Raw genomic sequence first — 14,912 nt, 5'->3', positions numbered from 1 at the left:
GTTTTCAGTGTCCAAAGGCGAGAGGATCAGGCCATGTTCTCGTACATTTCTGAGGAAACACTGGTGGACAGTCCTGACTGAAACCCATTAGGGGCTGTTTGTACATAAACAGGCTGTGATCTTCTCCATGTGACTGTAAAAAACAGAGACTCATCCAGTTTCACAGCAGCGTTTATTGAAGCTCAGCAGAAGAACTCATTTATCAGGAACACAGGAATACATAAACGTACAACAGCTACATGTCCTTCTAAACACTTCTCTCTTCATGGCCTGAAAGAGTTTCCTTCACTAACACCAACATCTCACCATCTTCACTTCTCTGAACATCCTGACTGTGGCGTTATATAATCACAGCAAAGCAAATTTAGCCAAAATCATCTTTACTGATTAAAATTTTAAATGTACAACTATGACTGCACTGCGATGTGGACACAGAAGCAGAACATTAAAATGAAGACTGTGATTTAGATCTTTGTATTCCTGAACACGCTGAATGACTGATTATACAGGTCTTTGAGCTTCTCTTCCAGCTTAGCAACAGTCATCTCTAGTTTTTTAAATTTGGTCTGACGATTATCCTTGCAGTGGCTTTGCTGGGCGATGTAGGCGTGAGAAACTTTTCCTGTACTGTTAGCACAAGTGAAAGCAGTCCAGTAGTGAGTGGGAATGTTAACTCCCTGTTTAATGGCTCTGTTCCCTCTTTTTATTTCCAGCCATGTATTTCCTGGGACCACTCCAGTCACGATGTAGGCTGGGAAGCTTTCTCTTAGCGTGCACTTTGTTTTTATATAACTGAGCATCGGTTCCTCCACCTGCTCGGCCCACTGATTGTTGCACTCCTGTGTTTGTGGTGCTATGTTGGTGAGCGTGAAGGTGGAATCTCCCTGGTCCTTATCAGCAGCGTAACTCTTTGGAAACAAATGGCCTCTGGTGATCTTTCCACAGCAGTCTCCACTGTAGTCTTTTACCAGAGCCTGATGTTCAAACGTGGACGTCAAACTGGCATTCATTTCTGATTCTGATGCCATGTTACTGTTCTCTCGATTCCATGGCAGATCCAGCTGTCATGAAGGAAGAGAAGGACAAATAAAAACATTAATCAGAAATATTAGAATAGCGGAGACGTTCTTCACCCTGAATAAACTCTTCCAGGAATCGTTTGTCGTTCAGATCTCTGTTTAAGATTTTAGTTCTAGGAAAAGGAAAATTCACCCTCTTTCAATTCAAAGTCTCATATATCAGCCTTTAGCATGCTTACTGTCCAGCTAGCAGAGTGAAATGAAGGACTATTGTAAACGGTCAGTTAATGCTCTTTATTTTATGCTTGGAGAAACTTGAGGTATCTGAATGTTCTCTGTCCTGGAGCCCAGGTGGGGGAATGAAGTCCCGCTGGCTGTCCGAGCAGCAGAGTCTCTCACTGTGTTCAAGCACAGACTGAAGACGGTCTCTTTACACAGCTCTTAAATCAGCGCTGAATTATAAGCTGCACTTCTACATCATATTTTATTGTATTGCACTGGGCATTGGAGTTCTGAGTTCAGCTCTGCTCCTTCTCTCTCTGTATCAGTGACTGTGTCTCTATCAGTATCTGAGCTCAGGACCGTCTCTCTCTCTAAACGACTGGTAACTAGCAGAGAGACTCTCTCTAGAGAGGCGAAGCTCTTCCTGTAAGGCGCTCTGGATCAGAGCGTCTGCTAAACGCTGGAAATGTAAATGTAAAATGGGGTTTTAAGGATCTGCATGTAATAAAGGAAAACGGCTGCTTGCCTCATTTTAGTTTGACAGATTTCTACATCAGAAGAGTCTCAATGTCCCAATTCACCTCACAGGAAGTCATGAGCAGGGCTGAACAATGGCAGCACAGCAGAACAGATTAAACTGATTTATTTATCACAGACACTGAATGACTCAAATGACCTCAGTAACAGATCTAAGCCATTAGATATTCTGAGAGTTTGGTGCAGTTTGAGGCAGAACTGCTTGCATTCTGCCCACTTGTTCTGAAACTGTCAGATGATCCTAATCGAGCAGTTTATCCGTGTTCACTGAATTAAAATGTACAAATGCATCCCAATGCATCTGAGAGGGGACTGAGGAAAAATGGGTGGGGTTATCCATTTAGTAAATACAGTGTAGTATGTAAAGTTTGAGAATCTCGCTGAGGCCAGTCTTTTTGTCAATTTTCCTCTGCCTTTTAAAACCACGTGTAAATTTACGTTCATCTCGACAGTTTGAGAGAATTCCTTTAACAATGACGGCAGTTTATGAGACTTTTTTGCCGTCTTAGTAAATTAACTGCTAAATTCAGGCACACCCCTTTGTCTTTACCCCATAATCTAAAGCCAATATATGCATTTTTGGAGAAATTTTAATGATAATTCTAAGTTGGTTGCTACCTTTATCCACATAGGAATCAAAGGAAAAAAAGAATCATCCCCCTATTGGGAAACCAGAGAACTATGGGCTAAGCCACCTCCCCATCATAAGTAGAAAACCAGTAATGATTGTTGGGGTTATCAGAGCACTGATAACGCAAGGAGAGAACTAAAGAACTTAAGAATATGGAGCTGGAGGTAGGATCCAGACCAGCTCACCACTGGAGAAGTAATGGAAACACAGAAACTAATGGCAAACAAAGAAGAAGATCATTTGAGCTCTCTTCATGCAGGATGCCTAACAGCTGACGCCAGTCAGCAGTCTTTCCTCCCTCTGGTGGCCGTGGTTGGCCTAGCAGGAAGCCAGGACTTCAAAGAATTGAATGACATAAAGCAGGCATGTCGAACTGGGGACCTCCTGGACCAGGGTGCTACGGAGATTAGCGTTCACCCTCATCTACCGGCCGAATTCAGTTCATGAAGGTCTTGCTGATCAACTGATGAGCTGCATCAGGTGTGTTTAATGAGGCTGTGTGCTGAAGTCCACAGCGTTTTGACCCGCAAGGACTGGAGTCGGACACATGGCCTAAAGGAATCTCTTTCCACCCCATTCTTCTAACTCAGGCTTTGTGTGGCAGTGTGGGCATAGCTTTAGCTACATCCACATCCCTGCATCTACTGGATGCCGTCCATCGTTAATAAAAAACATTTCTATTATTCCAGATGTGCTCTGTGTAACCAAACACCTGAAGCCAACGGTAGATGACTCAGATCTGGACTGATTTAAAAGATTTAAAACTTTAAAACGTTTAGCTTGGCAGCCAACAGACCATAAATGTGCAATGATATGTTATGACCACATCCCATGCACTGCAAGTTTTGCATTGATGAATTTTCTCAATGCTTTCAGAACATATATTCAGTTTTCTGGCAGCCAGTAAGAGCTACCAGCTTCCCTACTGTCTTTTCTTTTACAAGTAAATCTTTATTTATGTCCTGCCTTGAAAACTAATAGATTTTTTGACAAAAGTGAAGAAAGCAAGACTGAAATTTCGTGCAGAAACAAGCTTGGACTGAAGATCTGTTTTCTGGAGTGGTCACTGTCAGAGACCTGTGATGGACTGGCCACTTGGCCATGTTCCATTGTATTGTTGTTGTTGTTTTTTGAGTCAGTATTGCGTTGGATACATCCTTTAGAGTTCACACAGTTTACTCACCTGAGGTTCGACCTTCCAGTATTTGTCTCGTGGAAATTGATTGCTACTGTTGTACGTGTATGCAGAGTAGACGGGGATCCTGCTCTTGGTGTCGTAGAGAGTGGCGAATCTGTACTGGTTTTTCCAACGCTGACAAATCTGCTTATATTTTCGTCCACGGAGAACAGTCGGAGTGGCCACACGTTTTGCTGATGGCAGGTGTCCTAAGAAGAAGAACTGAGGGCATTTACTTTTGAAAGACTGCACGACCTCAGACTCGGTCAGTGAGGTGACCCCCAGCAGCAGGAGCAGAGTGAGGAGCTTCATCCTGACGCAGAGCAGAGAGTTCTGTCTGAGCAGAGCAGAAAACAGAGGCTGATAAAGAGAGAACTTCCTCAAGGAGGTGGAGACACTGCTGGGAGGTGGAGACACTGCTGGGAGGTGGAGACTCTGATAGGAGGCTGAGACACTGATGGGAGGTGGAGACACTGCTGGGAGGTGGAGACACTGCTGGGAGGTGGAGACTCTGATAGGAGGCTGAGACACTGATGGGAGGTGGAGACACTGCTGGGAGGTGGAGACACTGCTGGGAGGTGGAGACACTGCTGGGAGGCTGAGACACTGATGGGAGGTGGAGACACTGATAGGAGGTGGAGCATCTCAGCTGCCACTCACACAATATTGTGTCTAATCGTTCAAAGCTTTTAATTTAAGATGTTTCACTGCAGTCATCACCCACTCGTATAAGAAATAAAGCAGAGGACAGGTTGTGCCATGCTTTGAATAAAAGAAATGATCTAATTCACTTTGTAATTGAACACAACTACTACTACTGATAATAATAATAATAACAATAATAATAATAATGACCATTTCAATGAGCACATTTTCTTTCAGTTAAATAGGAACAAAACAGAGATTACTGTGTTTGTCAAAGAGAAGAAAGTTAATATTAGTAAACAGCTCAACTCTCAGCATCTAAAAACCGAAGACCAAGTCTGAAATCTCAGCATTTTAAAACACTCAGATCTTACCTTCACCTGCTACTTCAAAGCAATCAGCAAATCAGCCGCACATCATCTTAAATATACAGCCAGAACCAAAGGTTTGGTGCCCCAACAAGACCCTGAGAAGCTCCTCCATGCTTCTGTCTCCAGCAGGGTGGACTACTGTAATGGTCTCTTAACTGGACCATTAAACAGCTGCAGCTCATTGAGAATGAGCAGAACTGCCTGCAGCACTCAGCCCCAATGGTTCTCTCTTCTGTCCTTAAATCCTTGTTTGAACCTGAGATCGATAATGAAGTTAGAGTAATTTCCCAGGTTGGCAAAGAGACATAATGTTCGCTGTGTCACTGCATTACCATTAGTTTGTACACGAACATTTAAAGGGCTAACATTACACCTCAGGGCCTTACCTACATAATAGTGGGTGTAGCTTGAAACGTATAGTTTGAAGCAACTTATGTCGTTGACCATAGTTCTGGCTAAGTCTAGAACCAACCAAGTGAACAATGTGATAGTTGGTCTGTCGAATAAGAGCACCAGTTACTACACCTATACAACCACTGAGCACAGGACAGTAGAAAAGATAGACCAGCTGTTGGTCCAGTGCTCACTAGTGCCCTCCATGCATCCTTTCTGCAGCCTTTGGTGAGAACTGCAACAGTCTGGCCTCCTACACATTTTATTTGAGATACAAGCGAGGACCAATCAGAGGGACCAATGTGGCAGGAAGGAAGATATGCGCGTGTAAGACATGCATTTGTTTAAGACTGAACTTGTTACTGAGCTGGACCATGATGCTAATCTGAACTCTGACAGGTTGTCCTGAGACCCACTAAATAATATTTTAATGGAAAAGAGGAAATCAAACGTATATTAATATAAACATCACTGGTAGGGTTGTTCCTGGTTCTGTGCTGGACAGTCATGTTGCAGGAGGTGTTGTAAATGTGCATGACCAGAAAAGGAGAAGAGAAGGAGAAAAGGAAGAGAAAAGGAAATAAAATGTTTGTCATCTGTATTCAGGTATTCAAATGAACAGCAGAGTCAAAAACACAGGATGGGAAATGAACAGACTTGTATATTAAGAAGTGAACACACCACTGACTCTGACACCGTGAAGATCACAAACTCAGACGTGTATACAAACAGGAACCCACCAGAAGCAGCAAGGAAACCACAGACCACAACAGTCAGAGAAAAACTCCTTCAGCTCACACTGACGGCCTGAGCTTCTGTGCAGAAAAGAACTTGTGTTTAGATGAAGAAACTTATTATTCTCTGAAAAGACACAGCAGGTTTATTCATCTAGCACCTTTCCTCCACTGTGGTCATACAGCATGCTTTACAAATGAGTAAATACAAAGATAATTCTAATGAAAATATAAAAGCATGGAGGAGAATGGAAAGAAACAAGATAAAACACTATTATAACAACAGATTTTAAACAGCAGAAATTAAAGCTAAAGAAAAAATCAAATGAACGGTTAAAGTAGGACAGAGCGCTGTTACAGGAGAGAAGAGCTGACAGAGTTTTCAACTGAGCTGAAAAGGGTTTTGTCACCGTTTTGGACTCTCATGTGGAAGAGAATCCAGACAGCGACAGACGACAAGAGCAACATCAGCTGCTCATCCACCACACATGCCTCCGTTCAGCTGAGCTCGGCTCATTCCAGGCCTGCTTTGAGATCAACCAAGCTTAGCTGACCAGTGAGGTTCTCTGCAGAAGAGGCAGTACTCGCGCCGTCTACAGACAAGGTGAAGAGAGCCCTGTCGAGAGTGCACACAAACAAAGGTATCAGATCTGATGGCGTCCCAGGATGGGTCCTGAAACCGTCACAGCCAGCTGGCTGTCACTTTCACAGACGTCAACCTGTTCCTTCCACAGACTGCTGTTCCCACCTGCTTCAAAACCACCACCATTATCCCCAGACCAAAGAACCTGTCATGTGCTTGAATCACTCAAGACAAAAACTCAAGACCATAGGAGTTACTCACACAGTCTACAGCCGTTTTCTGGATGTCCTCTCCAGCAGGCCTCAGTCTGTCAGGACTGGCGACCACACTCCTCTCACCCTCACTCTTAGCACAGGCTGTCCACAAGTCTGTGTCCTATCACTCATGATCTACACCCTGTACACCCACTACTCCATCACCAAGCACAACTCCAACACCATCACCACGTTCACTGAGGGCACAATGGTAGTGAGCCTCAGCACTAGGAACAACAAGTAAGTGCGGAGAAAAGGAGAAGCTTCCCACAGAGTGGTGCACAGACAACGAACTTTCTGTCAGTGTGGACAAAACCAAAGGGATTATTATTGATTTCAGGAAGGGGAGCAGAGTGCACACACCTTTAAGCATCGAGGAGACCATGGCAGAAAGACAGAGCTGCTTTAAATGCCTCAGTGTTTATCTGGCTGGGATTCCACCTGGTCACCCAACACATCACACCTTGTCAACGAGGTCCACCAATGCCTTCATTTCCTCAGGAGGCTGGGGAGACTCAACCTGCCCCATCAGCTCCTCTGAACTTCTGCAGTTCCTCAGTGGAGAGCATCCTGCCCAGCTACATCACAGTCTGGTACAGCAGCTCCACTGCTGTGGAACGGGAGGCCCTGCAAAACCCACTGCTGCCCTCCTGCCCACACAGGACATTTACAATAAAAGACGTCTGAGGAAAAAAGCATCATCACTGACCCCCCACACCCCCAGCCACTTCCTGTTTCAGCCACTGCTCTGTGGGAGGAGACATCAGAACATTCGAGCCAGAACCTCCAGGTTCAAAAGCAGTTTCTGCCTTTGAGCTGTTATTCTAATCACACCAACACCCACCAGATGATGAACACAAACGCAACCTGAACCATGTGCACACTGCACTGTAGTGATATTCCCAGCTGCTGTCTGACTTCATACACACCTGGACTGAACACTTGAACTAACATTCATAACGTTGTTTACTGAGAATTACCTCGAAAGTTTGCTGCACGGGTTTGATGCAATTTGCTATTCTGTAATTGTTTTCTTTTTATTGTTTTGCATCCACTTCGTACACATGCACTTATATCCTTAAGGTTTATCCACCAGAGAAGTGGCTCAAATGTGTTTCATTATATCGAGATGCTCAGCCAAGAACTGGAACAGATGGAGGCTGAGATTAAGGCACTGCTGTTTACCTGTTTTCCTAGATTGGTGGAAGGTCATGGGAATCACAGTGTGCTAGGGAATGGGGCCACCAGCATCTGGGCTCCTTGCACACTGAGCAGAGGTGCACCTTCACGCTGCAACTGGCTGTCTATCCCTTAATAATCCCCGGATACGCACTTCTAACTGGTCCACCTTCTCCACCAAACAGCTAACTAGCTGGCACTCAGTACAAACACTATCGCTATCTCTAGAGGCGGAAAAGGGCGTTAGGCTAAACAGGCCACACTCTGCGCAGACGAAACAACCAGCAGAAGCCATGATATTTCAGCCACTTACCGCTTTTTGTCGATTTAGAAGCCGATAGCACAAAAAACTTTACGGTAGCGACGCGCTCTCAGCCGCTCTCGGTCGTTAGCAGCTTAGAAAATGTGTGGGTGGAAATGACTCATATGAGGAATTCATGGTTTATTGAAAAACTACTAAATTTTCATATTTCCGCTGTCACACCCTGAAAAATATTTCTGAGCTACTCAGCTACATCACTGGAAATAATCTGACGCAAAAGCATGATATTATCTCCACCTTGGATCTTCATCCGTCTTCTGCCTGCACGTTATCATTGGTTGATGTGCCTCCATGTCAGAATGCATTACAGCAGAAGTTGAAATGGTTCTCGACACGTGAGGGTGCGTTTCTAGTCCTACAGACATGGCAAGCCGTTTTAGCTTTTAATCCTTTTTTTCTTGATATCAGGAATTCAATTTGAACATGTGAAAATTCGATTTTAACATGTAGAAATGATATTTTAACTAGTAAGAATTGTGTTTTTACTGGTATAAATTGAAGCATTACATGTTCTAATGATAATTAGCTTGATTTGCATGTGGATGTGAAGGCGGAGATAATCTGGTCTGTGCTTTTCTTAAAGAGACAACATCAAGTACCACATATAATGTACAGTTGAGTTTTTGGGGAAAATATTAAAGCTTGTACTTAACAGGTCTTGTCAGATATTTAAAAAATACATTAAAAAGCTTTACAAACGTAAAAGTTTCACAACACAAATGAAAGTGCTCATGTCTCCTCTGTGACGTGCACACCAGACCAGGCTATACCGCTTCAGTGTAGGCTACTGTTCAACTCGGCCAATGGCGGACTTGGTTCTTGGGAAGATTATGAGGAGAGTCAGGCTAATCGAAAGAAACTTCCAGCAAGGCAGCAATGGAGGTCTGCGCGATGTTGGTATTCTTGATCCTCTCATTGCTAATCTGCGTCGTATTGAGCATCATTTGAGCCTTGAAACATTCACAGAGTTGTATGAGAGTCTGACTGCATTACAGTCGTCCATAAGTGCTGATGTGCCAACTGCTTCATACTCTGCCCGCCGTAGTAGCACCGGTATGCATCATACAACCACTGCATTCATTCAAAAGCCTTCTCTGATTAGTTCTGTATACGCTTTGAACATTGCCTGCGTTCCGTGTGTTGTTCTCACTGGATATTTCAGGCTCCCGTGGAAGACCCAGAATAGATGTATCAAGAGAACAGCTGGAACTCTTGTTGAACCCAGGATTTAAGGCGAAGGCGATGGCACGGCTTCTTGGTTGCTCATCATCCTTCATTTATAGAAAACTAAGATCTATGGGCATTTCCATTAGACAGAGATTTACTCCCATCAGTGATAATGATCTTGAACAGCAGGTAAGAACGCTACACCAACAACATCCCAGGTCAGGTTGTGAGGTAGGAGGCTGAAATATTGCAGTTAAGCCATTAGAACATGTTAACCTTCTATGGGAAAACGGAGCAGTTACTGTATGTCTAATGTTGAGAACTGTCCTGGTAGATGATGAGGGCCTATCTTTCTGCTGCGGGTGTACGTGTTCCTCGACGCTGAGTGCGCGACACGGAACAGAATCGATCCCGCAGCCGCTGCGCAAAGGTGGAGCAACGTTATTGCAAGGCGCACATCTCACGAACCGTCTCTGAGTTTGTGGCACATCGATGGAAACATGCGCCTCATACGGGAACATTACGTGTAACAATTCTGTGCAATGATTTTGGCATTTTTGTGATCGTGTAACGATAAACCTGAGTCTTAAAACACTCCCGTCTGTTTTCACAGCTGGGGTATAGTGACGCACGGCGGTAGAGACGGATACTCACGGGCTATCACCTATCTGACCACCAGTACAGACAACACTGCCCAGACAGTTCTAGCTCACTTTGTTGGGGCAACCTGTCAGTACGGACTTCCTTCAAGGGTCAGATCGGATCAAGGGGGTGAAAATACACTGGGAGCACTGTTAATGAACCTGCTGAATGGGGAAGGACGAGGTAGCCACATTACTGGGCTATCAGTCCACAATAAACGAATTGAACGCCTCTGGAGGGAAGTGTTCACACACGTCATCCACTACTATTACAACTTATTTTACTCGTACGAGGATGAAGGTCTTCTGGAACCAGATAATGAAACCAGAAATACTCACTTCAAACAGTGAACCTTCCAGAAATTAGAGAGAGATTGAGCACTTTCCGAAATGCATGGAACAACCACAGCATGCGGAGTGAAAATTATCGCACCCCTAACCAAATGTGGCTGGAGGGCATGGTTAGCAACCAGCTTGTAGACAGCACTGCAATCAGCAACGATTCTGGTGAGAACCCACACAGTGAGGACAACTTGGAAACACTGCTAGCACAACATGGTGTGCAGCTAGAGCAGTTAGAAGCAGAAGAAGAGGTCTCTGACCAGGCAGTAGTGGTGAGGCCACCACACATCAACCTTAACCAAGAACAACAGCAGGTTCTTCAGGATGTCCTCACACGAACTGCAGATTTGAAAGATAAATGTATAACTTGCTGTAGGAAGATCACCACTACGCTTTCAGCCTGATGCTTTCAGACATTGTTGCTTAAAAAAAGCCTGAAAAAGAATGTACAGCATGTACAACATGAATGTGCAGTTCTTGTTAGGATGCAAACACAAAGCAGATTGAAAATCTACCTTTTTTAAAGCAAAGATTTATTAAAAAGTCGTTCTTGTAACTAATGCACCAACAGAAACTGGTCCAAATGTGATACTAAAAATGAAATAAAACAAAAATCTGACAAATATACACAAACATTTGTTGTAGCTTGGTTTAAAAGCTTTTAGCTTTTTAAAAATAAATTGTTTTATCATCATTTAGGCCCCCTAAATAGAACTAAAGCAGGCTGAACACTGAGAATAAATGGAGAAAGTTAAATTCCTCTTGAGAACATGTAGCTTTGGATCCCAAAGACAAACAGACACACACACACACAGACATACACAGACAAACACACAGACACAGACAGACAAACAGACAGACAGAGACAGACAGAGACAGACAGACAGACAGACAGACAAACAGACACAGACAGACAAACAAACAGACAGACACACACAGACACACACACACACAGACACACACACACACAGACAGACACACACACAGACAGACACACACACAGACACACTCTATACCTTTCCAAATCCGAGAGAACCAAGTACAGCATCAGTCATCAAATCAAGTATCTCATTTTCGTTCTGTATACCACGAGGAAGGAAGAGTGTCACAGAGCAAGTCGAAGCGTAAGGAAAACGACTGCCCCTTATCTCCTGATCATAAAACTATTTGAAGTCGCTGTGGAAATCCAAGAGGTGGTACTACATCTGCTCCCGTAACAAACACTAGTAGGTCCTCAAAGGTGAAAGGAGTTTCTTTTTCTGTTAAAACAGACATACAAACAAAACCAGGACTTTACTGTGGTACAGCTTTGATATGGTCAACATTCTGTGCTCTGTGTTTAAATACTGGTCCATAATAAGACACAGGCTGCAAAGTAAAAAGTACACAAGAGCATTATCAACTTCACAATGACAGCATAGTGGATTTTACCTTGCACACTGTTGAGAAGACATTCCCATGCAAACATAGTGTCCTCTTCAGCTTCCTTGTTGTTTGTCCCTTCGTCACTCCAAACGACATTGAAAAGACAGCGGAAGGCAGCTCTTGTCAGTCGTCCCTCTGTGTGTGTAAACAGGCACTGAAATGCATTCCAGTACCTCTCCAGTTTCCCAAAGTTTGCCACAAGAGTTCATCCCTTGTTTAAACTGCTCAATCATGTTTGCAGTTCTGAAATAAAAATGAATAAATTAAACATTTGCACTAAATGAATGAAAAGTCTACGGTGATAATTGGCTATAAGGATGGCATAAACTAGTCAATCATAATAAGCCGTTATTAGCAATAAGCAACAGTCAACAAATCCTGTCTGCTATTTTATCACAGATTGCTGTGCAATACCTGGAGTACATAAAACACTATGTCCTGAAAGCAGTGGGAACAATACCTGTGAAAGATGAAATGCTTCACAACTTGGGAAAGTATCTGAGGAACGTCATGGACTTTGGCTTCATAAACCCCTGGCACACCACAATCTGCAATCCAGTCACCCAAACTGTCCTGAAGATTTTTCCATGCCTCCTCAGTTTTACAGTCTTTAATCTAAGAACACAGCAGAAGACAAGGCACAAAAACCAAGACAGAAATTTAGGCTACATTAACACAAACATACACATAGTACAGTGTTTTAGGTTGTTCAACAAAATATTAAAGTACAGGACAAGTAATACACTGTTCTTATTTTCCCCTCAAAGTTCATTTCTGTAGAATTTAAATGAGCTCTAACTTTAAAACCAACAATGCAAAAAAACGGCATAGTGTCAGAAAACCTGCTGAAGCTTGTCCTGCACACACTTGTCTGGCAAGATGGAAATATCAAATTCTTCAAGATCTGGAGCCTGACCACACATTAACTGATAAAGGCTGGGATGTAATGCCTTAATGCCTGGTCCCCCATGCAACAGAGACCAGGCAATCAGCTTCCCTCCAGTATAATACTTTCCCTTATCTAGGGCTGCCTGATCATAAGACAAAAAAAGGTTGTCTGGCTGTCCCTCGAAAATGCCCAAAGTGGACTGCACGTCTTTCATGAAAAGCCTACCAAAGAGACGAAAGAAAAACTGTTAATACCGTATAAAATTAACTCAAAAGGAAACATGCTATTGGGTCATCTTGGGTCATCTTGTGGCATCCACTCAAAAATGATGAGCTTTACAACAAAGGTAAAGAGCAACAGAAAAAAGTTGATTTTATTAGTCCAGAAAGTCTTTGATGCATTGCCCATAATATTTAGTGAAGTCATACGATCATGATCCTCCACAAAGCTGGGAAGAGAGAGAGGAAAAAAAAACTTTCTGTATAAAAGTCAGATCTCTATTTTGATTGATTTATTTTCCAGTCAAAATGGCCATGAATTAAAATCTATTCATTTTTCAGCTTCAAGGAAAAAGTCCTCACCACTAAATATGAAAGGGGAAATAAAATCAGGATTTAGTGTGTCCACACTTTGTCTTCATAAACTCCTTACTTTCACTTTTTCAAAATTAATAAGCAGTTCTATTTTTCCACACCTTCAATGTTCAGTCTTAGAAACTGGTTTAGCATTTTCTGCTTTTCACAATCAGCATAATCTGGTCTGGAAACTGGGGGCCAACATTCTGAGAACATCAGCAATGTGTCTCCTTTTCTTAGTGAGGCTTCTTGACAGCTACACATCCTTTCTGACCCACAGGGCTGAGTTAACTTCTCACAATGGAAGGAAGGACAGAAAAACCTGTGGATTTTTTCAGATCTAAAGCAAGAGTGGAGCTTCATTTTATCCACTCTCTCCCAGATGAAAGCTTTAGTCTGTTTATTGATGGGGATAGTTTTGGTGGCTGTTAGGAGAGTCCCAGATAAGCCTATTTATTCTGCGCCTTTCAATACAATTTTAATCTCCAATCTCCATGAAAATGAATTGCTTGCACATTTTGCCACTTTGACTCGCCTACAAATTCAATCTGTGGACGTTTGTGCCAGTCAAAATAGCCCTTGTTTAGAGCTGTTATGGCGCTGTGTAGAATTCGCCTCCTTCTGGCCACAACCGTCAACGTAGAATGCTCACTAATGTTCTCCCTCTTGAAGTCTCTAATGATATCAGCAAGGTTCTCCATCTCCTTTAAACAAGAAAGAAATAGCCATAACAATAGTAAACATATAGGTTGATTACAATGGTACTTTCAGTTATTCTGCTCTGATTCTAACATACAGTCATACATTATATATATATATATATATATATATATATACAGGCACATTTTTCACTCACAGCACAGGGACTATAGGGGTGTTTTGGAGAGGACAACATCTGGGGGTCCTCATCTGGTTCACTGTCAAGTAATATGTCACTATAGGTATGTGGCCCGTAGTAATATAGCAAACCCGACTACGCCACCTGGGGAATTTCACCCCAGGACATCTGTCAATCTAAGCCAATAAAGGCACCTAGACACACAGGTAAACCTGAATAAATATCCAGAGATGTGGCTTGAGGTAATCGGAAAGGTTTATTCGCAACCCACCTGTAAAATCATTCGTTTATTAATATTATTTTAAAATGTAGCAAAGACAGTACAAAAAAACAAAAAATATAATAAAGAAATATAAAAGCTCCAAAGAACTGGGATACTGGCCTGGGGTGTCCAATTACAGGTGGAATAGACCTGTCTGTATTCTAAAGTCTCCAATACACACACCCGCAAGCAAAAGTGCAGTGCACGTGAACTCACACCACAGCAAGTAAGGTGCCAAACCACAAGTGAACAGACAGAAAGGGGGGCATCCAAATGTCCTATCAAAAGGAGAGACACAATTAGAATTTCACAATTGCTCCAACCACTAGACCCACAGGACACCCCACAGCCAACGATGCTTTCCCAAAAATAACAAATAATACTTTAAAAAAAGACAATCCCACACTAAACCAAAACACTGCTACCAAAGTAAATAAAACAGTAAGTCAATTAAAACAGAAAAAAAACATGACATAAGGCCATCAATGGATAACCAAAAGCAAAATATAATCTGTTCAACTAGAACAAAACAACCAGGAAGCAACTTAAACAACAAACAAAAGTAAATAAATAAAAAAAGAACAAAATAGAAAAGCAAAAACAAAACCAAGCAGCGTAACAAATGCTGCAAAACAGACACAGCAAAACAGCAGCGGCTCCAATTTCACTATGTAGGTATCAAAATATTTCTTTGTTCCGATCACCA

At 42.7% G+C, this 14,912-nt stretch overlaps 2 protein-coding genes and 1 long non-coding RNA gene across 8 annotated transcripts in view; all 3 read right to left on the bottom strand.

Moving 5' to 3' along the window:
• Positions 1 to 14,912, bottom strand: part of LOC119263639 (nectin-2-like) — a 150,686-nt gene that overhangs the window by 14,333 nt on the left and 121,441 nt on the right. The gene's annotated exons all lie outside the window — the stretch shown is intronic.
• On the bottom strand, positions 154 to 3,935 carry LOC108416148 (endonuclease domain-containing 1 protein-like). Its single transcript, XM_017689183.2, has 2 exons — positions 3,593 to 3,935; positions 154 to 1,061 (listed from the first exon to the last, which is right to left on the bottom strand). The coding sequence occupies exons 1-2, from the start codon at positions 3,896 to 3,898 to the stop codon at positions 465 to 467; spliced, it is 903 nt and encodes a 300-aa protein (XP_017544672.2). The 5' UTR covers positions 3,899 to 3,935; the 3' UTR covers positions 154 to 464.
• On the bottom strand, positions 11,431 to 12,312 carry LOC119263640. Its single transcript, XR_005130411.1, has 3 exons — positions 12,103 to 12,312; positions 11,649 to 11,885; positions 11,431 to 11,476 (listed from the first exon to the last, which is right to left on the bottom strand). It is a non-coding gene; the product is annotated as an uncharacterized LOC119263640 (long non-coding RNA).

The sequence above is a fragment of the Pygocentrus nattereri genome, chromosome 6 (genome assembly GCF_015220715.1).
Source record: "Pygocentrus nattereri isolate fPygNat1 chromosome 6, fPygNat1.pri, whole genome shotgun sequence".
NCBI classification, from domain to species: domain Eukaryota; kingdom Metazoa; phylum Chordata; class Actinopteri; order Characiformes; family Serrasalmidae; genus Pygocentrus; species Pygocentrus nattereri.
Note: the sequence above shows the minus strand (reverse complement) of the source record. Positions and strands in the feature narration are given on the sequence as shown.